We start from the raw sequence: 26,381 nt of genomic DNA on the forward strand, positions 1-26,381 counted from the left end.
GTTTTTTTCTATTACGTTTAGTTTCTGACATATGACACTAAGTTATATTTTTTTAAATGGAACACCCTATATATTTTTAGTTCATTTAATTCTGTTTATTTTTACCTTTTCAACGGTGTATTACAACATATAAGTTTGTAGAGGTTAATCCTGTTATTTTAAAAAAAGGACCTTTGCTAAGCTAAAAAATAACCAATATCTAAAATACCAAACAAAATCGGAAATCATATAAACTAACACATCAGAAAATTAAATATTTTTAATAAATCTTATTAAAAATCTAAGTTACAAACAGTTCTACCGTCACTTTAATGAGAAAAGTGGCCATTTCTATTTTCTACTATTTTTAAGGTAGAAGTTGAAAAAACTGTTTATAAACGACATGTAACATGTTAATATGAACATAGCCAAATTTTGTTTCGACTGTGAGTATTTTTATACATATTATTTAGCACTTTTTTGTTAAGGAAATGCTTTTTCTCTAATTACCAAGATTAACGTTTACAAAATTATATGTTTTAATACACCGTTGAAAAAGTAAAAATCAACAGAATTAAATTAACTAAAAATATATAGGGTGTTCCATTCAAAAAAATATAACTTACTGTCATATGTCAGAAATTAAACGTAATAGAAAAAAACTGACTACGCCATTGGATTCTACGTCAAAACTTCTACCGGAAACCGTTTTTTCTTTTTTGATAACTTTAATAGCAAATGAAATACAGAAGAGGTTCCAAAATGACCAATTTTCAAAAGCCCCCCGTATCTTTGAAACAAAAGAAGTTTGCGCAGCCCACTCTTCGGCAGTCATCTCAGCTCAGAAAAAGAGATCAGAACACGTATGCTACTTTTTTTCTATCTATTACCGTTTTCTCTGTACCCCGTAAAACCATCGAAAATGCAGCACCCTGTACAGTTGTACAGTTATTACTGCAAAACTTGTCTTTAGACAAGAACACAAATCTAGTATCTAAGCTAAATAGGAAATACCGGCAAATACATTAAACTGGGACACTAAATACTGACTTAAAAGCTTAAGATTCTTTGAACTGTAGGATCTATTATTTTTGTCTCTTTTGGCTGATATCTTTTGCCATGTGGACAGAAAACTGATTAAAAACTTAACTGATTACGTTGCACAGAAACCAGCAAAGTTATTTTGGGTTGATATGCTGTCAAGCACGTGTTCATTATTTTAATGCGATAGGGGAAAGGATTAGGCATATGACAATTTATTGGAGTTCTCTATAATGAGAAATGGATTAGTACAGTTGCTATATATTTGAAACTTCAGGCTTGCTGTGCGATGGATAGAAAAACGACTAATAAACTCTTGGATTCACGGGATGGGATATGTAAAGAACCTGATTCCTATTAGCTAGTAAAACTTTGGAATTAAATAGCTTTAAAAATGCTTCGTGATGGTGTGATATTTACACTACATAGAAGTATTTTATTCCTACATGTTATAGTTATTATCAGTAACTAAGTAGTTGGCAATAATGCCGGGAATAAGGGCGGAAAGTCTGTCCAATTTAGGTTTTGCTTTTATTGAGTTGCAGTTCTAGGACAAAGAAAGCATTAATTTAATATATTTTACCAATATACCTACAGTGTCCAGGAGAAGGAGGGCCACTCTGGGAATCTTGAAAACGGTTGGAGATATAGGTTTGGTTATATGGGAGAAAAGTTGTATAATCATGGCCTTTTTGTTGGTCGTTTTTTTTCTGGGTTTTCGAGATATTTTAAACAGAAATTTTTTTTTTCTGTTTAAAACCGAAAATCTGCTAGTTACGCAACGTGGCGGATATGCGTTTTACTCTCTACTTTACTGTGACCTTCATAAAGAATTGTTCTATTGCGGATCTGAAAATTATTTATTTTTTTTTAAATAATCCATTTATCTAAAGATATTTGCCTTTTCAAAGTAAAATTAAAAATTGTGATTTTTTTTTGAAAATTTGCCAGGGAAAAATATTCAGTTTATATTTTTTTGCAGCCAAACGGTACATTTTATAAGAAAATTGTCTATGTGATAAAAGCGTCCTGTCGATGCACTTTTATGGTAATTTAAAATTCCATCCGCGTCCGTTTAAACCATAAAGTGTAAAATGTCATACATCATTCCATTCGGAATAAAAAGGGCTTTCAAAATTTGATATAAAAAATAAAACACACTTAAAAAATCAGATTGATGTAGGTTTCAGCAAGACAATACGTCAAAAAAAAATCTGATAATGTCACTTTAAAAGTTGCTATGGAGAAGTGTAATTAGTTTTAGCCTAGGTCTAATATTAAAGCCACAACAAAGTTTTTCAAATATTATTTGAATAAGGCCTTGATTACTAAACTTTTCTCCTATTAACCAAAATATATCTCTCTATAACCAAATCTCTATCTCTAACCGTTTTCAAGATTCCCATATTGACATTCCTTATCCTAGAGACACTGTGTATGAAATGTAAAATCAAACAGCCTGTCATAACAATTAATATAATTTCAGTCTAGTAACTCTAGACGAAAAGTAAATATAATTGGATAATTTAATTGAAGGCAATTTCAATTCAAAAGCACAAAAAGTTTTACAAAACAGTGCCCATTAAATGCTGCTGTCAAATAAATTTGTTTAAGCCCTCGCGTTGAAAATTTTTTGCTTTTTAATACTACCATTCCTCCAAAATGATTATTACGCTTGTTAGACAATTAACAGCGAATTAACGCTCTTTCCTTCTGAAGTATACATATAAATATGTTTACAAAAAGAATTGAATAATTAGGAGATTTGGATTATTTTTTAGATAATTATCAAAACTAAACACTGTCATCATCACCATGTAATGAGTTGGAGCTTTTATTTTCTTACTGCCAATTTTGAAATGACATTTCCCAATTCAAAAATTTCAAGTTTGACGGCTTGAAATAAGTCTGGTTTTCTATTATCCATTCATTTTACGAGAGCACGTGCTCAGCTCTATTTTCCCGGTCTCTCTTCGACAGAAACATAACAATATCCGCTGGAATAAACTTTATCTGACTGAAAATAATTTTGGGGAAGCAATTTTCGAATACAATCCAACAAACGTCCTTCAGTTTTATTCGTTTTGCCAACTTCACGGATTGTTTTCCAATTTACTTAAATATGATAAAAGTATTTCTGTGCTTCTATTATTCCTCAAGTCTCATAAACTTTAATGGCAACTCTATTAATTTGTCGAATCGTAAGATTATGATTATTTAACTTAAATATCTGATGAAAGAAGTCAAAAAACTGCCGCTGTAATTAATTAAAATAGTTAAAAAGGAATAAACGTGGAAAATTATTTTAGCAATACGATCGGCAAGTGTCCCTTTCTAATAAATAAAGTTACTCACCTGTCGAAGTGCTTCCGGAAGGCTCCGCTGACAAAATAAAGCGCCACGGGATTGGCGCAGGAATTGGCGTAGCAAAGACAAAATCCCACTATTCGCAGAAAGTGCCAAAAAGCATTGTAGTGGTCTTCAGCATTTTCAGTAAAGTAAAAAAACAGCATAAATGCATAGAATGGACCAAAACATACGGCAAATAAAGCTACAAATACCAGCACTGTAACTGCCACTTTCTTCCTAGCCTTAATCTGAAAGTAAAAAAAAAACACAAAATTATTAAAGTGTCATATTTTTGCAAATTTTGAATAATTTTAGAATATAACTTTTTGCCATAATCTACTCCACATCACTAGGAATGTCTAATAAACGAAGCTATTAATCATTAATCCTAAATTTTAATAAGCTTCCGTCTCTATTCATTGGCGCTCTAGTTACATATGCTAGTTAGTCAAACTTCTAACTTACTTCATATTACATTTTAACGATGTTTTGTAGGAAAGATGATGATAGTTATATCGGCTTTTATAATACTGTAAAGTATACGTAATTTCTTCCTGAAAATTAATACAGCGTACGAAGCTGGAATATGATATGATCTTCTCGAATGTAGGGTTAAACCAGGAAATACTCTTTGTCTAAACACGCAACAGCGAGAGAGGAGGTAAAAATTAATGTGTCGTTTTTACGAGATCTGTATGTAACCGGGTGTCTCACTATACATCACTAGAAGAATAAATTATGTTGATATTTATAATTATTTCTGTAAAGGGTAAATGATCAAAACTAACAAATCGCACCTGAGGAAACTCCAAGCTGTGGAAAATATTGCGCTCAGGACAGGGGTGGACGTTCCATGGTACGTCAGAAACGTGAACATCTAGCGAGATTTGAAATTCACCACTGCAACGGAAAGGATCAAGCAGAGCGTAGTGAAAATATTACAAAAAGCGGAAAGCAGCGAAAATCAGTTACTGCGAGGAAGCAGTGAACTACGACCCGGAGCTAGAAGCACCCCACAAACGACCCCGATACCAGTTATTGGATAACGGATAATTATTAATAAGTTTTTCTTTATACTTCAAAAAGACGACAATTCAGGACCAACCAGCCAAGAAGAGGACAACAATTCCCCCCAGACCTTCCCCCCGGGTGGCGAGATGAATTATCCCGGTGCTAACTGGGCTCTGATTGCGCACTTTTCTTCGCTTGAATGATTTACATGGGACATATTCAGCTAACGAAGCATTCCTGAACTTGAAACTATATTTTGTTTTTGTGTACTTGGCAATTCGCACAGTAAAACCTCTTATTACATATTTCTTCTTGTCATTAGCTCGTACATACTTAATGAACACATCTTAAGGAAAGCACTCAAGCATCAAAAGATTTCGCGTCGTCCTTCAAAGCAAAGCTTTTGACTTTCACTTCATGTTATCAATAAAAGCCGAGTTTTTCAGAATTAAAAAAAAAAAAAATCAATAATACTTAACCTGTCTGTGCATTCCTTGTAGTTCTCCAGGGACATTTCGCGTGCTCATTATTAAGGATACGGCCATGCTGACGTAAAATCCGAAAATGATTATCAAAGGAATGACATAGAGAACGAGAAACTTGGACATAACCATTACTTTCGGATACATATGATTCAGCCAGTCCTCGGGAAACGGATAGCAAACTGAGAATTTAATTTTTCCGCTATCATCTGTAACGGCTTTGATGTGAGTTCCTATGAGAGCTGGGACTGCAGTCAAAAATGCTAGAAACCAAATTCCCACGGCGATTGCCACTGTTATTCTGGTTGCTTTCTTTCCACCACCTGGAAAAAGCATACAATAAATTATCGTTTAATTTACAATAGTTATTTGTATACCAAGGGCGTGAAATGGTATTTTTTCGGCCGAAAGAATGTTTCGCACCCACAATCTTGAGGACGAAATAGTATATTACATACCCAGTGTTTGATTTCTGTCAAGATATTAGGTATCTCGAGACAGAAATTAAACTTTTTACCGTGGTTTGTATACTATTTTATTTTCAACCATTTCTCAAAATCTCATCGAACTTTGAGGATTTTTTTGGTTAATGTAAAAAAAAATGTACTTACTGCTAGTGTGGAACTTCTTTAAAGGATCGACGATAGCAAAAAATCGGTCCGCCGACAAGGCTGTGAGAGTGAAAACGGATACCCCGATGGAAACATCTTTGGCGGTTTCCGATATTTTGCAGATTGTGATTCCCCACGGCCAGGTCTCAAACGTGTAAATGACCGATGTAAACGGCACACTGGTGATAATGACCAGGAGGTCTGCCAGCGCCAACGAGAAAATGTATCTGAAAAGGAAATTCACATTTTATGGTTAGATTTCATGCTTGATTGTTTGCTAGTGTAAGACGTTTTTAATTGAAGTCATAAAAACAGCAGTTTTAGCATTGGTTATAAAGCAGAAATTATAAATTTTCCAGTAATCACATAATCAAAAATGTACAGGTTGTCCGGATTTAGTGTGTTTTGACAGGAAAATCCCATTTCGCGGCTAGATAGGAAAAAAACTGGTATACATGTCTAGAGCTCAATTTTTGAAAAGAGATTAATGGCAAAAACCCTATTTCCCTATAAAACGATATTGAACATTTGATACCCTGTATCTCCGTAATCATCGACTTTTGGACTGAGGTAAGTTAGGTTATATCGTCATATTTAAGCTTCAAGAAGTTGTGGTAGCATTTTTTCCGTACCTTTCAGGGACACCCTGTAGAAGCTTCCAAATACTTCCGAAGCAGTATAAAAGTTTCCATATAGGTTCCATTCCTATATATTCCGATAAGGCGCGACTTAGATAACAGCTTCTCTAAACGAAAAGGATAAAGAACGATGTTGTAATCTTGAAAAAAAGGGAGAAACTATTGAATGTTTTCGGACGATAGACAAAGTTACGGAACATTCTGATAAAATTAAATAGATTTTTATTATAGTCGTTATTGAAAGAGTTCTTCCAAATTTATTAGACAATTAAATCTGAATATGGACATTTAATGGACTAAGGTTGAAGATTACTAAACTGGATTTTAAATTTACGATAAACGGATAATCGTGGAAGTTAAAACTTAGATAAACATCAAAGATAGTCTGAAGTATGCTAGACATGATGAAATATAATTTGACTTTTTTTGGTATTTAATCTGATTACTTTATACCAGGAAAGCTATGCATGACGAAAAACTTTGGCAATTATTGGAACTTCTATAAAAGTTTCAATGACTGTATAATGGACGAGTAAGTTTGGACCGAAATTTAAATGTTGGGGCAATTTCGATAATAAATTAATTAAAACTTTCTCTGCGTAAGGTATAATCGATTTACCGTTTTTGAACCAATTTATTTGGACCCTTCATTTTTTAGCTTTGTAAAGTATGTACTCAAACCGAGTTCATGCTTAATATGTTCGTAGTGAATGGAGAAAAAATTGAGAATGGCTTGAACATGAACAAATATCGATAAAAGCAAAATGTCTTGTGTGGAGTATTTTACCCGAAATTGCTTTTTTAATCAGCTTTAATTAATATTTATGGCCCACTTTTTGATATAATTTTTTATAAGTAGTTATAAGTTCTAGAAACAGGCCTTTAACAAGCAGTTAAAAAAATTGTTTATCCTTAAAATTACTGGCAAATCTTCCTATCCACTTTCTCAAATGGAAATTAGAGAAATGTAAGAATCCATATAATAATAATAATGATAATAGCAGGGCTTTATTTGCAAATGAATTACTAGCCACTGTTGTTTGATTTGATTTGAGTAATTAAGTTAAATACTGTGAAAACAAACTAAATATCATTATATTCTAATTAACAGGTACCTATTTAATAATAATAACAATAATAAAAATGCAAATTACTTATTATATAGAAAATATATGATGGTTCATATTTTTATCGAAAAATATGATATTAACCCAAAAATCGTCAGTTTGACATTGCTTAATTAAGCTTTAGATGGGACTGTTTGCGACTTGTTGGAGATTCTGTTGAATAACCACCTTCCTTCTGAGAGACCTATTATTTTAGATTTTTCAATTTTCAATTTTCACTTGAATGCACTGACACTGATCAAAAAAGCATTACTTAAACGTCATTTTATCCATCGAATTTAAAATCCGATTTTTCGATTGCTAATCGATTTGTTCCTATGAATGCGGCCAATGACGAACACAACAAAACCTCTGCATTTTGCAAAATAAACATATAGCAACCGGTCAAGTGAAACTCAACGGCCAATAACAAACACTATCACAATAATCAATCCTCCATAAGCTTTTCGTAATAAGCGATCGCTTGCACAGTAATCTCAATATCATCTACTACAAATACGAGGAAATACGATTTGTTAGGTCAGAGCATGTGGTAAATAAATTGATAAATCTGTGCACCTCCACTGAAATGCTTGCTAGGCTCTAGTTAACTTGGTTTAACACCGAACTGCGATATTGGAACGTAATACTCGTACGCCTACACTAATCTATCCTAGTATTGTACGTTGTAGTTATCAATTCCAATGCCCACGTTGCTGTCAGAATCTAAATGCGTCAGCTCCTGGTTTTGTAACTGGTCTACAATAATGCGCTAAGCTTTAATGTCCTTTCTGTTGTTAAATCTACACAAATTTTACTGACAAAGTGTAAAGTATGTTATAAACAATGTTGGAAAACTCGCCACCCTTATCAATCGGAAACGAATATAAATTATATTCGTTTTATAATAATCGAATAGTTCAAAAACAAGGTAATCTTCTATTGGCAATTAACCAGTCGTTGTAAGTTTTAATCAATTTTTGATATGTTAACTTTAAGTTTTTCAATTTGATAATGTATATGGAAAATGGTGATTTCTCCACAATAAGATTGTTCTCTCTTTAAACTTATTAAACTTGGGTTTTTTGAAATGTTTTATCCTAAAAAACTCTATATACATTTTTTCACAACACTACCCCAGGTTTGCTGTCCCCTTGTTTAAAATGACAGCCAGCTGATAGGCTGTTTGGTTAGTCCCTGATGATGAGTAGCTGCTGCACTCGAAACATGTTGGGCGTAATTTGAAGGTTTAAAGACCATTGAATAAATTTTTTGAGGAGAAGATTGTGTGTTACTCAGCTACCCCCTATAAAATACAATATTTAAATGCTCCGTTTCTTAATTATATAATACCAAATATTGCATTACGTACAAAACTGCAGTAATAGACAGGAAGAGGTTTTGAATGTGATGTTTGCTCCTTTAATTGTCACATTTGTTTGTATTACATTGTTACGTCATCCTTTATTGGTTTTATTTTCCACATAATAGTTTCAAATGTTTGTATATTATGCACTCAGATAATTCCAGAACTCGCCTAACGAATCTTCTTAGCTCATTGAAAAAACATACCTAATATTTGTTAATTCCAATTGCTGGATTCTCTTGTATGATGCTTGTATGACTTTTTCTCATTTACGTATTTTATTTCAAATGAACTTAAATCACACAACGTTACCAATTGGTTAAACACTTTTACATAAAAAGAAAGAAGTAATTATTATAATCATTAACAAATTGCAAAATATGGCACTAATTGCCAAGATGCTAAGCACAATTTTTTTCCTAAAATTATTGTCTACCATTACCATTACCCTGTTTTTCTAGGATATGGTCACATTCTTCTCTCATTCATTTTTCTTCTTCTCTTCCGCGACTGGACGCTATTATTCGTCCTTATTTAAAAAGCTAATACGTTCATAATAACGTTATTAACGGGTCTAAATCGCATTATTAATGTAAATAATATTATTCATTAATCATGGTTATCGGATTGAGGATTATTTACAAAACGAATATAAACTCATTAATAAATCTAACTATATTATGTAATCGAACAATCTGTTTAGATTTTAGATAGAAGCAAATGATGTTTGATGTGTGTGTGTTAGCAGCTGTTTATCCCTAATTCTAAGTGGGGTGTATTTCCAATATCACCTTTTACTTAAAGAAAAAATAACATAGAAGAAGAAAGAAAGGGTCGTATCTATATTAAGAAAACGAGTATTTCAGTATTATTTAAATGCTTCTTTTTGCTATGGTTATCATGACCTGCTATAATTACGGCCGTGTGTTTCATCCCCTACAACACCTTTACAGTGACTTAATGAATAACAGAAATGCAGGAATGAAAAAAGGCCCCAAATGCAATCTTTCCAATAATCTTCTGCACTTGTGAAACAAAGATAAAGACGTAATGTTTGACAAAAATAGAGCGCAGTATTGTAAAAACCGTATGGCTCTAAAAATAAAGTAAAATCTATATCCCGCAACGATACGATATTCGATAACGAGATATCCCACAAACCCAACAAAAAATAGGAATTTCTCTACTGCATTACCACCGTAAAACACGAAAAACACTTAGGTGCAGAAAAGCCTTGACCAGGTTTGACTACTTAAAATTTTATTTTATGACTACTAGAGCTAAGATAATAAAGAATGACTATTATTACAGTTTGAAATAACAAGGTTAACCGAAACGGTTGTAAAAGAATGGCATTAAAAATATTTGTAACTGCTATATGGCCTTTTTTGAATTTACGACATTTAGTTAGAGCATATGCAAATTCAATTCTGTTGGGAAGTCATTAGTCATGCCAAACGCATTAAACTCTGCTATGCATGTGGAAGTTTATTTCTACGTAAACCTTCAAGTTTAATTTTGATCACGTACCGTGTTCCGTTTTTTTACAACTTATTGTTATAAAAATGTAATAATCTTTAAAATCACAAAAAAATTGGGTAAAAAGAAATTTTGACTAGATCGATTGAGCTGTCGTCAAGTAATAATTATATTACACAAATATCAAAGGTAAGAACACTTATAAAACTCACGGTACATAACTAACTAACCTTCGCTGGAGTAGAAGATTTGCCTGTGAATTAGTAGACTTTCACCTCTAGATTCCATAATAAAATCATATTTATACTGATAACATTTGTTAAGATGACACTGGATCGTATGCGGATTGTTTATAAGGTTTTGCTGCCACTTAAAGTTCGTAATGTCTTATTTTTTACTGATGATGATTTTTTATTTGCAAAACAAAACAATTATTAGGAACAGTGCTCCTTGTAATAAAGCTAGAATCGATCATTTATTAGGATACATTCTCAAATGTTCGGGAAGTTATTGTAAGAAATTTATTAGAAGGCGTGGAAGCTTAATTAGTTTTGTAGTGTGGTAATTATACTTTAAAACACGTTAGCTCTAGACACTTAACCTAATCATTCTCCATTATTGTTGTATGCTTCAGCTTCAAAGCCGCGAATCAATTATGCTAATAGATTTTCACAGTTAATGTTTAAACACTTTACTGGTAAAGTTCGAACACAAAATACATTTGTACCATAACGAAACGTATTTTGTTAGTAGAGAACATTAGGTAAAAGATAGATAGAACAAAGTTATTGTTTTGAACTTAGCTGAATAACGGCTAAGTATATATAATTACATTTTAAAAATAGATGCAGTACAGCGGTGGTAAACCCGCAAAAGTGGACGAGCTGGTCAAACTTTAGAAGGTCCATTGGGAAAAAGCTTATTGGTCTTAAAGCGAAACTTTGTTCAGTTAATAAGGGACCGCGTATTTGATAGAGAGCTAGTTTCAAAACTACTCTACCTGGTAGCGTAAGTGATACTTTCATCTCTCAAATGAGGGAGGAATGCTGTACATGACTCTGTAAATTTTCATAGAAAGCTCAAACAAATAACTGACACCACAAAAAAAGCTCCAATACCCTCACTAAAGCACAATGGGAAATGTAGATCTATGCAACACATGGAAAAGTTATGCACAAGTACTATTTGAAGACCAAAGAAAACAGACAACCTATCAATTGGGAAGAATGGTCCCGGAAATTCTTGAGTCTGAAGTTCAGCATACTCTGAAAGCAATGAAAAACTGAAAAAGTCCCGGTCATGACAACGTACATGCAGAAGTTCTTAAAATATTTGACCCAAAACATCTTACATATTTGTGCAACCGAATATACGATTCAGGTAAAGTTCCAACCGACTGGCTAAAATCAACTTTTGTAACAATTTCCAAAAAGATATCTACAAAGGATTGTAATGATTACAGACTTATAAGTCATGAGTCATGCTCTGAAAGTTCTTCGGGTCATACCCGGTCGAATATACACGAGGTGTGAAGAAAAAAGCGGAGAGACATAGTTTGGCTTCATCAGGGGGTTGTCAGTTCATCAGAAGTGTTATAACCAACGCCAAGACGTCTTTGTATGCTTCATAGATTATCAGAAAGCCTTTGACAACGTTAAACACGATATCCTCCTAAATAGACTGCTCGGGATAGAAAAGGACATCAGAATCAAATCGCGGAGATAAGAGTTAACATAAACCTAACAACAGATACCTTCAATGTATGCGAAGGAGCCTGCCAGGGCTGTATATTGTCACCAATACTTTTTAATATATACGTGGAAAAGATCTTTCAAATTGCCCTGGAAGGAGAAAGTAGAGGAATTAAGATTAACGGATCCCCAATTAACAATATGCGATATGCAGACGATACGGCAATTTTAGTACCAACTTTAGAGGATCTCCAAGTAATGATGGATAGGATAGAGGACATGGGCAAACGTTTTGGTGTTAAAATAATGTTGGAACATAAAATTTGTTTTGTTTCGCTTTGCGGTTTTTTTACAGCTGTGCGTTTTTTAAATTAAAGTTGTCTTTCATAACTTATTTTTGGCGCACCCTGTATATATCTGGATAGCGAATTTATTCCAAATTACGTCATATCACTGTATAATCTCCTATGAATCTTTGTCCAATCTAGCTGAGTCTAGTTTTAGTGAAACTATTTCATGATAGCTATCAAGTTTCCCGGCGGCAATTTTTTTCTTCCTCTCCGAGAAGACCATTAAATCTGAAATCGATTTTTGGAGTTGGACGAACGTTTTTTCAGAAATTCCACTTTCTCTACATGAATCTTGTGATATCTGATCTAAAAATACATCATTCAGGGCTTGCGTTAGGTAATTGAATACATTTCGTTTGGATATTGGCATTCTTAATCCAGTTCAAATCATATTTAATTTTAGCAAAATTGGAAATTATTAGCTTAGTTGTCATATCGACATTTCTTCGAGTCTTTACTGTGCCCTGAAAATTTTAAATTAGCCGTTGCAGTAGTTTAATGGACATAGAACATAACAAGTGTTCTAAGGAACAATTCATACACGAATTGGACAGATTACAAAATACAGAAAAGAAATTCCACGGGTGTGTCTGAGATAATCACATTTGTGTTTGTGTGTAAAGTCTAAACCATCTTAGGTTTCCATATTTGCTAAAATGTCCTTTTTAAAACAATTATTTAAATGAATCAAGTATTTTGAACGAATTGAGTGTTCTCAATATTCTCCTATACATATTTAGATCAATCAATCTTAAAATCAACTTAAAAGTTTTACTGACAATGCTGAAATAATCAATCATAGTTAATTTAATAGTTTATGTAAACACAGATTGCCAATAAGACCGGTTAATATTACCAACCAGTTCTCAATTTACATCGGTGTTAGTAATTGTTAACATGCAATCAGATAATAAGCTTAATGAATGGGAAAACCCTTAAAAAAGTTTTACTTGCGTGTCAGATTTACAAAAAACCATTGAAGAAAAGCACACCGTTTCCGTTCCGTTTTATGAAACAATTGGTCATTAGTAAAAACCGTAAAATTCATTAAATTTAGCAACAGATTCAGCAGTTACTGTAATATTATTGTTTCGAAAAATTCTGGATTTAACAACAGTTGAGTTAGTACAAAATGACCAATTGATTACTTTTGAATGCTTCGTACTTTGTTCAATTAAAGAAAATTACAAGCTATTCGAAAGTAAATTGTTTTTAAGACAAGTTTAGTACAAAACCACAAAATACTTGCCAAGAAAATGCTTGTGTCTGGATGCAGTAATTAAATTAATCGAACAGAAAAAGCTTCATGTTGGCACATACCACTGCAAAAATCGAGATAAAGTAAAATTGGAAACTCTTTTCAGTATAATTGGAATGAGTATTATTTTTATAAAAACAGTGGAAACAAAGTTTTGTTCGTAAGACATTTTCTTGAAAGCGTAAACTGCTGACCAATTTAAACAAACTGCTCTAATTTTCCGATCAATTTTAGTTAAAATATTTCCAAAAAAAAACCAGATACAATTTCTTGGTTTAAGTATTGATTAGAGTCATTCATCGAGAAGCTATTCCGGTTTGTCAGTTTTTAAAACATCTCTTAAGCTAGAGTATACCGAGGAGTATAAAGGATTTTAAGGACATTTTATTTTTTCCTAAAATGTAGGAAAAATTATTTGCATTGGTTTACCACCGCTAATACCAGTCCCAAGCCTGGAGGCCCACCACGCAAGAGGTGGGGAAGTGTGGAGGGATCGAGGAGTAATACCTCGCTAAAAAAACCTGGTCTCAGCTGGCTTATGTGTCCTTATATGGCCGGAATATGGTCTTTTCCGCACTCGATAGCGAAGTGCAATCAGCGTGCGGAAAAGTGTCACTTCCCGCACTTATTAGGTAAATAAGTATTTTCTACTCGCGAGTGCAAGGTATCTATTTTACGCACGATTTTGCGCACGCGCATTATCAATTTGAATTTACGAATTGAAACACCTGTCGTAAAACGTATTACAGAGATACAAATATGACAAAAAACTGTGTGTTACAAGCGTGTGTCAAAACAGAATTTATATTTATGTTGCAAAATAAATTAAGTCTGGAGTTCGTCGTAGAAAAAATATTGTTCCAACTCTTGTGCAAAGTGTCTTGTCCGCATTTGTCTGGTGCTCGAACTCGTACCCGTTATGACTCGTAAAACTACTATTTTCTAACCTCAACTGATACCAAAATTTAATCTATACATCTTTCAATTTATAGCATAAGATCGACCTTTCCGGTATATTAAGAATACCACGTATTACACAAATAGCCTTTATTTTAAGATTATATCAGATATACTTTCAACTTGTTTAGAAAAAACAATTTTTTTTTTCGAATTTCCTGTCTTTTATGAAAATATCTACAAAACACCTTTGACAAGGTATTGTGTTACAGAAACACTCAACGCAAAATAGAGTTTACAGAATATCTTTTGAAATGACATCCAGAATTTACAATGTAATGTAATCGAGGTGATTCTTTTTAAGTTATTCATGAAGATTGCTGTAGCAGGCAACCTTCCATCACTTTCACGGGTATTTTACAGTATAGCTGAAAGAGATTGAACACGTGATAATGTAAATAGTGAATGAACAAATAACTATTTAGAAATATGTCACCCAAAATATAGCAAAACTCAAAATTTTTATTCCGCTAGGATGGCGTTTAATTATTTTTATCATTATTATAACAAAAAATTTAAATTTTCTTGTGTGGTAAAATGTTAAAGTCGTGTAAGAATAGTAAAATATGTATTGAATAACAGGATATAAGAAATACATTACATATTCAGAGCTTTAATTAACGATACGTTTGATAGTTCGAACAATTGTGCCAAATTGGTGGTGGTAGTTTTAATAAAATCCATCTCATCAGTATATTAACTGTTAAGGTTTAACTTAAGAACAGAAGGATAATGTCTTTTTTCCACTACTAAAATGATAAACAACAATTATGGACGGATTAGTAACAAAACCGTGTAAACAAATCTATGGTCACTGATGTCTTTTAAAATTTCGTGTATGTTCTTTGTAGAGGTTTTCGGTGGTTTTCCTCAGTCGTTTTTAAAGATTTTGCATTCGTTTGTGTTTCATGGTTGGAAAACATGAAGGAATTTGGGATAAACATGTTTTCTTTAGAGAAATAGTGCATTTTTATGTGATACTCCTAAGAACGACTAGGAAAGTTCCAATACATAAGTTAAAATAGAATGTTATAACCCACCGGCCTATTTTTAGGTTAATTAGAGAAAATATGATGAACCTGGGTAGTTGTTTAATAATGTTACGAGTAGGTATATGAAGTTTTTTTCCATAATTCAAAATATTTACCAGAGATAATGTTGAAAAAATTTTAAGAAAGCTTAAACAAATTATTTTGATAATAATAGTAAACATTACTCTTTTTATTTTAATACACAAACTATAGGTTTAACTAAAACCTTCACTTTTATCTTTCCCTGAAATATTTATGTCTGGCATATTTTCAAAATACTATTCTTGAAACATTACAAATGCGAAAAATCAAGCCAAAATAGAAGATGTAACAATGTAATACACAGAATTGTTTTGAATGTGACGTTTGCTCGTTTATTTATTACATTCAAATCGTACATGTCTATTACATTGTTACATCACTCATAAAATTTACCAGAAACGGTAAATGTTCTAGATGTTCTGATTTTTGTTTAGGATTAATCTAATCTAAAAACAGAATATTTTTTCAATAATTTGCTCGAACACGTAATTTCGTATTTCTCGTTGTCAATCTTAGCTGACGTATTTTCGGCATATACTAGTCGATCAATGTAATAGTTAGAATGTTAAACTTGAGTGTTTCAAATAGTCGGCCGTGTATACATATTATAAAGATTTTGTCCAGATAAACAATTTTTATCTTGTCTCTGGGACTGCCTTGGATTCTGTACACGACATCGTTTATCTTTTTTACTACGTTAAGGTCCCTCTCAAACCGGTGTCAATTTTGGTGATTTGCCTTTCTTCTTCTGTGGATTATACAACCAAACATTATCGTCCTTCTGGAACCCTAACGAATTGACCCTAAAATCATAACGAGCTTTGATATAGTCACTAACTACATTCAAACTATCCCTGGCAAGCTCATGGATGTCCAGAAATCTTTCTTGCAACTCGTCAACGTGTCCTCAATGTCTTTGCTTTAGCCTGTTTGAGATCCGAACACAACTTCTTATGGCAGTCGAAGTTCTCGACTAAACAGAACTTTGGACGATGACTGTCCTGTTGAATTGTGGACTGCTGCTCTATTCGCCATCAAGAATAGCGAAACATGCTGGTCCCCCCTGATGTTGTTCGACAACTTTTGAGAGATGTTGCTCTATGATCCTATTGAATCTCTTTACCATACCATCTGACTGAGGATGTAGTAGTGTGGTTCGGGTCATTGCTGACGTTTGTGTTCAAAATAAACTTTTCTTTTGGTTGTGCGTAACTGGGGATGGGACTAGAGCAAAGGGATCCTTTTAAACTTCTAAATCACATTGAGCATTCCAACAGTAGGGTGATTTTCCTTCAATGAGTTGATGTAGCGGAGCTGCGATGTTCGCAAATCCTTCCACAAACTGTCTGTATTAGATGGCATGTCCTAGAAAGAAAGCATCTCAGTTGGTGTTTTCAACTCAATTTCGAGTGCGAAATAATTCAGAGTTGCCAAAGGTTTAACAATAATTGTATACTATTTAAAAAAATAGCAAAATCGTACAAAAACGCTTGCCTATATGGGCAGTTTAAGATAAGCACCGGAAAACTCGCAATACAAATATCTTTCAATAAATCAGTGTCAACTTGTTTATTAGGAAATAAATCGATATTGCGATGAAATAAGTAGCGTGAGATTTTTAAGTAATCAATCACCACACGGGCTATTTCTCAAAGTTTTCATTTTGTTAAATTTATCTTATGTGAAATATGCTGTTGATGGTTGTAGTATATTTTTATGGGTATACTTTTCTATTTCCTTCCTCGTATCTATTTTGAACAGTAATACGTGTGAAATTATGTGGAGTTCACATAAAATTTGGACAAGTTTTGATGACACAACGCCACCACATTTTACAGAATTAATTTTTATTTTTTAAGTGATTTAATAGACATATCTCAAAAAAATCAATAAAAAATATGTATTTTTGATATACGCTATTTTATAGATGAATGCCTGATAACAAACGGGTTTTCTATATTTTTACTGCTTAGGGCAGAATTCAACAAAATTGGACATAATTGTATTATAATTTAAATTCTTCCTCTTTATGCATCGAATTTTAATTTTTTTGACCAACGCCAGCTGCATGCATTAACTAACAAACGTTTAATATTCATAACAACTTTTCTGATTTTTTTATTGCATCGATTCTGAGTAATAAAGACTGAATGACTGAATCGACGAACCAGCAAACAAATAATCAGTATTGGTGTTTTATTTTCAATAAATTCACAGCACAGGGGCGACACATTTGTTTGATGGATAGTTCGTGAAATTAGTGACAACGACCAATTTTTTAAGTTTATCTAGCATTTCTGTATTTGGATAGTGGTTAAATCATTTTGATGTCAATATTATGTTACGTTCACTACAGTTTGATGTTATGTCTCTCCTCAATTTGATTTTAATTATAGTTGTTTTTTTTATAACTTTAGTTCTGGTCTTCTCCTTCTTCTTCCTTCAATTGTAGTTTTCTCCTTCTTTTATTTAAATTGGTTTTCACTTTGCTGCTTCAGTTTAGCTGTCAGCTGTTAGCTGCTTACTACTACTGCTGCAGGCTACCAAAATCAAATTCGGCGAGCTAACTAAAAGCAGAAGAAAAGCAGATGAGAAGGTACAAAGACGTACTGCATGAAAATCTAAAGAGAACAGCTCGTAAAAAGAAACGTTCATACAGATACTCATCTTAACCTTGTCTCTGGCATTACATCGGAAAATTTGACATCTCTGAGAGCGCACCACAGTCACATGTTCTCACTTTGGCTTTACTAACCGCAGTATGTTTGTCTGCGCAACTGTTGACTATAATAAGTAAAAAAAATCTTGGCTGAGGAATGTCAGAGAGTCTCCCTCAGTGTTGATTTACGTTATTTCACGTTGCAGGCATAGGAAAGCGATTGAGAAAGTGATCAAATGAAGAATAAGACAATTCTAGGATTTATGTTCTTATTTTAACTAATTCAAAGATAGCAAAAATGTATTATTATTGGGGCAAATAGTTAATCAAAGTTTGATCATATTTCCAAACTTTCAATTTAATAAATGCCTGAAGAAACGCTTACGGTGATATTTTCCAGTTTGCGACAAATCTTGGTTTCTCGCCTTTTGATATCCAAATATTCCTACGGTTTCATGTGTAAATCTTTTCAAAATTACCCTATTAATAAAGCTAAATGGACCAGCAATCATACGTTCATTTCCATAAACTGTAAATTCCGAGCTGTCGTCATCAGCCACTTTCATTCCCCAAAGCATAAAATATGCAGTGGCACGTAAACTCGATTTTTTTTTGTGTATAGACAGCCCTACATTTTCGTTCTTTCGTTCCAGTAAAATACAAATATTTAGCTGTTTTTCTTTCGGACAGAACACTACATGCAAAAAACTGTTTATTCTACAAATTGAATCAAGCTCAATGTTATTTCCATTTAAATCAACTTCAGATTTGCTTAGAAAGAATCCTAATGAAAAGGTAGAAGTAATTTATGGAAAATTATATTAAATAGGTATTTCACACTTAATTGATCATCAACCCTTTCACGCTGTTACTTCATTAACCTACTCGACAGCAGCGCCAGCTGAAAGGTGTTTACGATTCACAAGTGCTCTACGACAAAACAAAGCGGATAATTTTGTTTTGAATTATACTGTATAAAGGCTTTTGTATTAGGGAGATTGGTTCGTATACGTTTAGCGGCTTCACCTTCAATGGGAATAAACTCGCGGGTTTGTTGTTGATGTTAAAAGCTTAATAAGGTTTCACCATTTACTGGAAACTCTTTTTTGCCAGAAGTTGTGGTTTATTGTTTCAATTTTATGTTTACAATCCACAACCGTAATTCCTGACCATTCTCAACAGTTGTGAGTTTAGAGTTCAGGTCGTAAACAAGAAATTTGTACGAGTTCGTTAATCAATTAAAAACCAGGACTGACTGTTTTAAATTAAATTGCGATTTCTGTGACATATTACACAGAGTTTGTATTGTGCCAGACCGTTTTCAAACTAGGAAAAAATGTGTTAAACAAAATGTCTGCCATATTGGGAACAAGTTAAAACAAATCGTGGGGCTCTAAATAGTGTAAGTTTCAGTCTGTCAGTTTTACTTCAGTGTCGGTGAATTGCAGGGAGGCAACTGACGGCAAACGACTGAATGATGGAATCCGTACTGGTAGGTTTATGGTAAATAAACAAGTCAATGTGGTTGTCAAGTCTAGTACAAAGTATATCAAGGAAGGGAATTTTCAGACTCTTATTCCATAGTGAAAGTTATAGATTCATGAAGGGTATTAATGAATTTAAAAAAAAAAGTCATTAGGTCACTGGAGGTGCCGTTAAAAATGTAAAAGATGTCATCAACTTGAAAAAAAGAACTTTATGAAATGAATGGTAAGACTCCAATGAATTTTCGATTTTAGCCACAAAGATTTCGGCTAGGAGTGACGAAAGGCAAGAACCCATGGCCAAACCTTTTGTCTGAGAGTAGCAATTGCAACTAAATTGGAAGAAGTTTTGGTCAAGCACTAAGGAGACTAAAGATAATAAGCCTTCAACTTGGAAAGGATCGAGAGTTTCGGAACCGGAAAGCAACTCTTGGATGAAGGTAATACAATCGAAAAGTGGGATACTGAGAAATAGATTGCAAACGTCGAATGAAACCATTACAGCAGATTGAGGATAAATGAGTGTTTTATTGAAAATTTACTAGTTTGAATGAGTTCAGTTTTCACCGGACTATACTATTTTTGCACCATATTTTTACTGTCTTTTGTTGTGCTGCTATCAAATTTTCTTGTCACGTTGTTGTGGCTGAGTGTTAAAGCTGGCAATTATTTTATTATATGGTTCCTGCTTTCAAAACCTCGCAAAGTTCATAACAAAACTCGAGGTCGTTAGCCTTTCTCTCCAATTTCAAGCCTATAATCATCACTTCAATGAAGTCATTTTGCTAAATAACCCCTTTTTTAGAGAATTCGTGCGTACTTTTAATGCTTTCATAATAAAAAAACGATATCCTCTGGCGTACAATAAAGTTTAGAAGAATCAAAACAGCCATCAAATTAATCTGATTAAATGTACGATAAAAGACATTCAGAACAACATTGGAAAACGTTATGTTCGGAGTGAGTGCTTTAGAGTTTTACGTGGCTGTTGAACATAATTTGAGGAAATAACCTTTGGCGGAAACATTTTTCAAGCAGATTGATTCCTACAAGAACCACGGTTTGATTTAATTATATCAGCTAAAAAGTTGGCAACTTCTATTGAATTCTTTAAGAATTTTCTTGAAAACGAGCTAGAAATAAACGGGATTACTTTGGACTTGACCTAGTGAGACATTTTCTTACTCATTTTTTTTATAAATCGGTTTATTTTTCATGACATCCTTTTCATATTTTCTTCTTAAATAAATGTTTCTGACGGAAGCAGAAAGAGCCAATTATCCTACAGCAGCCGCGACCGTTAAAATCTAAAGGATTTCCGTCATCGTGATCCTTGTTTTGCCAATTAACATTGTGAAAAGTCTGTTTACTAGAAGTATTAAGAAATTTCAAAAAATCAATGATGTAATTAAGTTTTGTATTGAAACAAAAGTTGATTGAAATTAGGTTATCATATTTTATGAGTAGAAATTCAACAAACGAGCAATGAACGATTATTTTGAATTGTTGTTGTAAAAGTAAGATATTACTCAACGAACAAGAAGATGCTAATCACGGTACGTGGTTTCAAATGGAGTGATTACAATGGCAGTATATTATATACATCTCCGTTTCGATGCATTTTTTTTTTTGTTTATTGAATTGAATAGGTTTGTAGCCCAAAGTCATCGGATATAAACGCTGTGGATCTGTTTTTTTTAAATTAAAAAACGTTATTTTGGATTAAATTTACCGAATAAAAATAGATTGTTTATTTGTATGGTAAAACATTTGATTTTTATTTTGTATGATTTTTTAACCCACCCTCTAGAACGCGGTTTATAAATGTTTACCTAAGTGGGTAAATTGAATTGTAATTTTTCCAATCTCATTTTGGTGGCAAAAAAATTTACTTCTCTTATTTCAAATTTAATAATTTCGTTTTTAAAACAAGATAATTAAAAATAACCACAATTTAAAAATTTTGCAATACATTTTGTAAACGGCCTTTGTTGAGATTGTACTGGTACAACTCAATGGAATAAAATTCATCATTTTATACCTGAGACGTTTCTTTTGGGATTTCCTGAAAATGCATCAAAATTAAAAAAATATATAATGACTACAAAATTGCGTGACTGTGCAAAACAGAATAAAATTATATTTTAATATACAAATACAAAATTAATGTACGTATTAAAGCGTGGATCACTTCATATTATGCTAAATGATTAATCGGTTTGTGGGTATTAATGATGACATTTTATTAAATAGGTTTAAAATTGTGTTCCCTTCCAGATATTTACATTAGCAAAACAGACTAAAACGCGCATAATGTGGAAAAGCGTTTTACAATTCAATTTCCATAATTTAAACGTAAATTTACCGAAACAGGAACAAGCATTTGTCTTTTCATAGAGTGGCGGATTCGTAAAAGTGTTTATAGATTACGTCACACTTCAAGGCATGTTAACATTCCGAGCACGAGTTGAACAGGTCCCAACGATTGCTTCGTTTCATCAAATTAGGGCTTAATAACCAATTTAATATGGTAATATTCAGGAAAGAGGTGCTAATTCCCTGACCTAAATTTCTAATTTCTTAGATGAAAATTGATAATTATTCCCAAAGGCATAGCATACAAATATGGTCCTTTCAGTATTATTAGATTAACTAACCTGGTTGTTTAACTAACTAAAGCATAAGTTATATGCTAATCCAGTTTAGCTAGTATATCGAACATCACAAACGTTTTCCTACTTAGGTATATCATATTTTGAAAAATGCAAGAGAGAGAAAGTAGTCACTCTGTACATTCTTACTTCAATGTAATTGTGGAGATCCAAATGAGTAGTAAAATTAATCTTGTTATGTCAAGAATGATTGAAGTTATGTAATAAAACTTGTAAAAAAAATTTAAACTTTATCGCCCTGTATATCGGTAACACGTCGGATAATAAAACTGGCACTGGACACGTTGGATTTCCAGGTCAGGAGCGGTACTCCACAACGTCTGATCTCCATGTTAGGAGCGGCTGAAAATGTCAGTTTTCCAACTCGTCTGGCCAGCAGGGAAGACTTAAGGCTAAATTATCCCCCTATGGCGAATTTCAAAACAAACGGAACTGGTCCCCAGGTGGGTAAACAAAAAATCCCACACCTTTAATAAGGTCAGCCTTATGAAATCTGGGGGAGGCAAAAATTCGCTAGCACGTAAACCACCTTTAAAGACCATAAATCTGTCAATTGGCACTTACAATATCAGAACACTAAGAACTGAAGACCGCATGGAAGAGCTGGAAGAAGAGCTAGGTCATATCAATTGGGATATAATTGGACTGTGCGAGACATGACTGCCAGAAGAAAAATGCACAGTTCTTAGGCCGGGCTATATGATCTATCAAAATAATAGTGAGACCAACCACCACATTGAAGGAGTAGCATTACTCATCAATAAAAGGCTTAAAAATCAAGTAATCAAGATGAAATCAATTTCCGATAGGGTCATCTATATAATCGTCTAACTAATTGTAATATTTTTTTCCCAACACCTAATAAGTTTTACAATTGTCGAGATATAGCCGCTCCGAACGCTTTATCCGGACACCCTGTACTATTGGAATAACTAATACACTTCTTTTTAATAATGCTGTCTTCTAAGATATGATGTAAAATTAGATCTCGGTTAACCTTATAGTATTATTGTTGACCTTATATTACAACCAGTCTGCTAATGTTATTAATACTTACGTGTTGGGTACATTCCTCATGGTTCGGTGCTTTAGAAAGATAACCACCAAAGTACCATTTCCAATACAACCGACCACAAAAATTATAAAGAACACCACCGGCACGACATAAGTTTCGATTCGCTGGTTATACGGAACATAACCAGTAATATTCAAAGTATTTGTAAAGTTTTCAGCCGGGTTGGTACTATCACTATAATCGATGTCCAAACTACTTTGTGTAGTAGTAGTTTCCATCGTGAATGCTCAGATTCCACAACGTTGTTAAATATGAAGTGGTTTCCACGTATTTCGTGATAGTTTCGTTAAGTCAAATTGGAACGTGAAGTTGTGCATTTTTGTTTCTCCCTTCAATATGGTATATCTGAAACAAACGTTAATATCAGATTTTGTTTTAAAAAAAGTACAGGTTGAACAAAAGTGAGTGAAATTTATGCATGAGTTTTATAACACTGGTGAAGTATTGTGATGCACGGTAAAATAGGATTAAACGTTAAAAAGAACGTCAAAAGTATAAATGAAGAATGTATTGAATTTGTACCGTAAAGGAATTCCCAAAGCGCAATTTTGTCGCTCTCGGTCGTCGATGCTTTATTAAATTGACTCTGCATATGTTAAATTAAAGGAAAATGCATGCAGATTACGAACGGGCATGAAAAACGACTTTATCCAGAGTTTCAAAAATAAAACTAAAATGTGGTTTTTCAACTATAACGGCGCATTCAGCCAGACATCTGTACAAAGTAAAACAGGGTTACAATTTGAGAAATGCATCGCCCATACATTATGCCACAAACAAACTCAAATTTGTAGAGTCGTTTTGCTTCTAGAAAACACAGGAAGATTGACTATGACTTACATACACATTGGTATTGTTGCGAAAAAGATTTTATAATTTAGAGTAAGCAGTAGGATAGTTATTTCGTGTTTCCCCGTATTTTAATTGTTAGAAGAAAAGAAGAAAGAAGAGAAAAGAGGGACTTATGTCATAGTTTGAAGTTTAAGAGAGATTGCCAATTTCATGAATATGCCCGAATTCCCTCGAATCCATGGAAACCTAAACAGGGCGTCCAAAAAGTCTGGAATATTGGAAATATCTCGAAAACTACTAAAGTTTTTATATTGTTGTATTAAATAAAAGCGCATGACATGAGAGTGAAATGAGGTTTGCAAGTATACAGGGTCAGTCACAAAGTATATCAACTTTCTTAATTCAAACCTAACACCCGGTATTTTGCTTCAGATTTTAAGAGTACTCAGAGAGACATTTTTTGTTTAAATTTAAAAAATCATATCTTGGTAAGGAAGCATTTGCGGAATTTGCGGACCCATGTTCATACAACATTTTTGACTCGAATTTTGTCCCTTACCTCGCGGGACACCCTGTATATTACTCTAACGGGTGTAAACATACCACAAGTATGTACGAAGGCGCACATTTTTTCTAAAACTATGAGAAAACTAAGGTAGTCCTTAACTAGCTAATAAACGAAATCCCTGATAGAAATTTATTAAACCAACTCAAATACTGTCATTTCACAATTAACCTATTTTAGCACAATGTCTGTCACTCACAAATGTTGAGAAGTTTGGCGACATTGTTTATCTATGACGTAATGATCGTATATGACGTGAATGCAGTTTTTGTTAGCGTTTCCTATATTAAAATTGCGTAAAGAAACAGTGTAATGAAAATAAAGTTATCCTATTATAAGTTTCAAATTTCAAACTAATACCTTTATCTAAGATAAGATTTATAAAGAAAAATTTGTTAAGGTAGTCTGGTATTGACGGATACTAAATCTCCTAAAATAACTTTCAATTTGATGCTAGTTTTGTTACAAACGAAATACTTCTTTACCATTAAAAGGAAATACACGGTGTAGTAAAGTAAAGACAACTGCAGTATGTATCACGTGTATAATTTATCCTGTACATTTTCAAGTAATCCGAAAATAAATAACTAAAAGTTTCTTCTAGTTATTTACAATTTAATCTACGAACTGTTTGGTGCAGAGATTTGTTGTTTCTAATAGAACTGGTGTTGAGGAAATTTATATAATGCAGTGTAGATATCCCAAATGTAATTTTATGTTTAATGAAGCTTTCTGTTTTTTGTGATAGATTAAAGCAACTTATATTTACGGTACTTTGCAAGACAAATTGACGATAATATAACGGCAAAATTTTGACAGTTTTAAATTCAATTGCAAAGCAAATTACTCCCTGTTCTCTTTATATTTCAATTCAAAATTTGATTTATTATAGCTGCACGACCAGTGCGACTATAAATCACAGAACATAATCCGAGGTCACATTTATCATTTCAATATCATCAAGTCTTTTTCCATCCTATCAAATTATTATACATAATCGATGAGTTTTCGTGTGTTGCTGGTTACTTGAGCAATTTTGGTTATTGGATGGAAATTACATTTCCCGCAGTGCTCAACTCTTGGAACATGGATGTTTCAATTTCTTCTGACATGATAAAATTAATTAAAGTCTTTCATTATTGGTTTCTCGTTCAACAGTAAAATGGAACGTTTAGATGAAATGTTGCGTTTTAATTATACGTACCAGTATTACAAATGTATGCAGTCATAAATTAGCTGCTACAACTAAAACGTGACACTTTCCTATTTAGTGCTTTGTTCTAGCAGACAATGAATCGTGACGACCCATCAACTTGCATATGAGTGCATCTTTTAGATGGCATTTATGTCATTCGTAATAACAGAAAGTGCTTTCTGTATTAATGTCTTGAAATGTCAACTGAAGTAATTAAGAAAGTGTAATTTGGATATTGCAGCAGGTGAATTAACATAGTATACCACCGGGTGTTACAAATTCAAGGCATTAGCATTGCTATCTGAGAAACTATTCTTGATAGAGCTTTAGTTAAATGAGGGTAAAGTTGCGTTATATATTACTAGATAATTTGTTAAAAAATAGAATATTCCTATTACATACATTCAAAGATATCTGGAAAAAAAGTAACATTTCTTATTTTTTACCACTTATTGATTATTTTGCAAAATCAATGACACTTTCAAGACCCCAGAGTTCGGTTTACACATAAGAAATAACGTTATTACATACATGATTAAAGATTAAAA

The 26,381-nt window shown here is 32.9% G+C and overlaps 1 protein-coding gene across 3 annotated transcripts in view; it reads right to left on the reverse strand.

The window, feature by feature from the left end:
• CCHa1-R (CCHamide-1 receptor) overlaps positions 1 to 26,381 on the reverse strand; it is a 102,813-nt gene that overhangs the window by 16,813 nt on the left and 59,619 nt on the right. For all 3 annotated transcript variants that reach the window (XM_081972774.1, XM_081972767.1, XM_081972758.1), the window contains 4 exons: positions 23,264 to 23,626; positions 5,474 to 5,700; positions 4,860 to 5,185; positions 3,376 to 3,617 (listed from right to left, as the gene is read on the reverse strand). In XM_081972774.1, the coding sequence (XP_081828900.1) occupies positions 3,376 to 3,617; positions 4,860 to 5,185; positions 5,474 to 5,700; positions 23,264 to 23,499 (1,031 nt within the window). In that variant the 5' untranslated portion in view covers positions 23,500 to 23,626. The remainder of the gene's footprint in view (positions 1 to 3,375; positions 3,618 to 4,859; positions 5,186 to 5,473; positions 5,701 to 23,263; positions 23,627 to 26,381) is intronic.

This window comes from Ips typographus, linkage group LG1, assembly GCF_016097725.1.
Source record: "Ips typographus isolate SLU linkage group LG1, UJ_Ityp_2.0, whole genome shotgun sequence".
In the NCBI taxonomy this organism is placed as follows: Eukaryota; Metazoa; Arthropoda; class Insecta; order Coleoptera; family Curculionidae; genus Ips; species Ips typographus.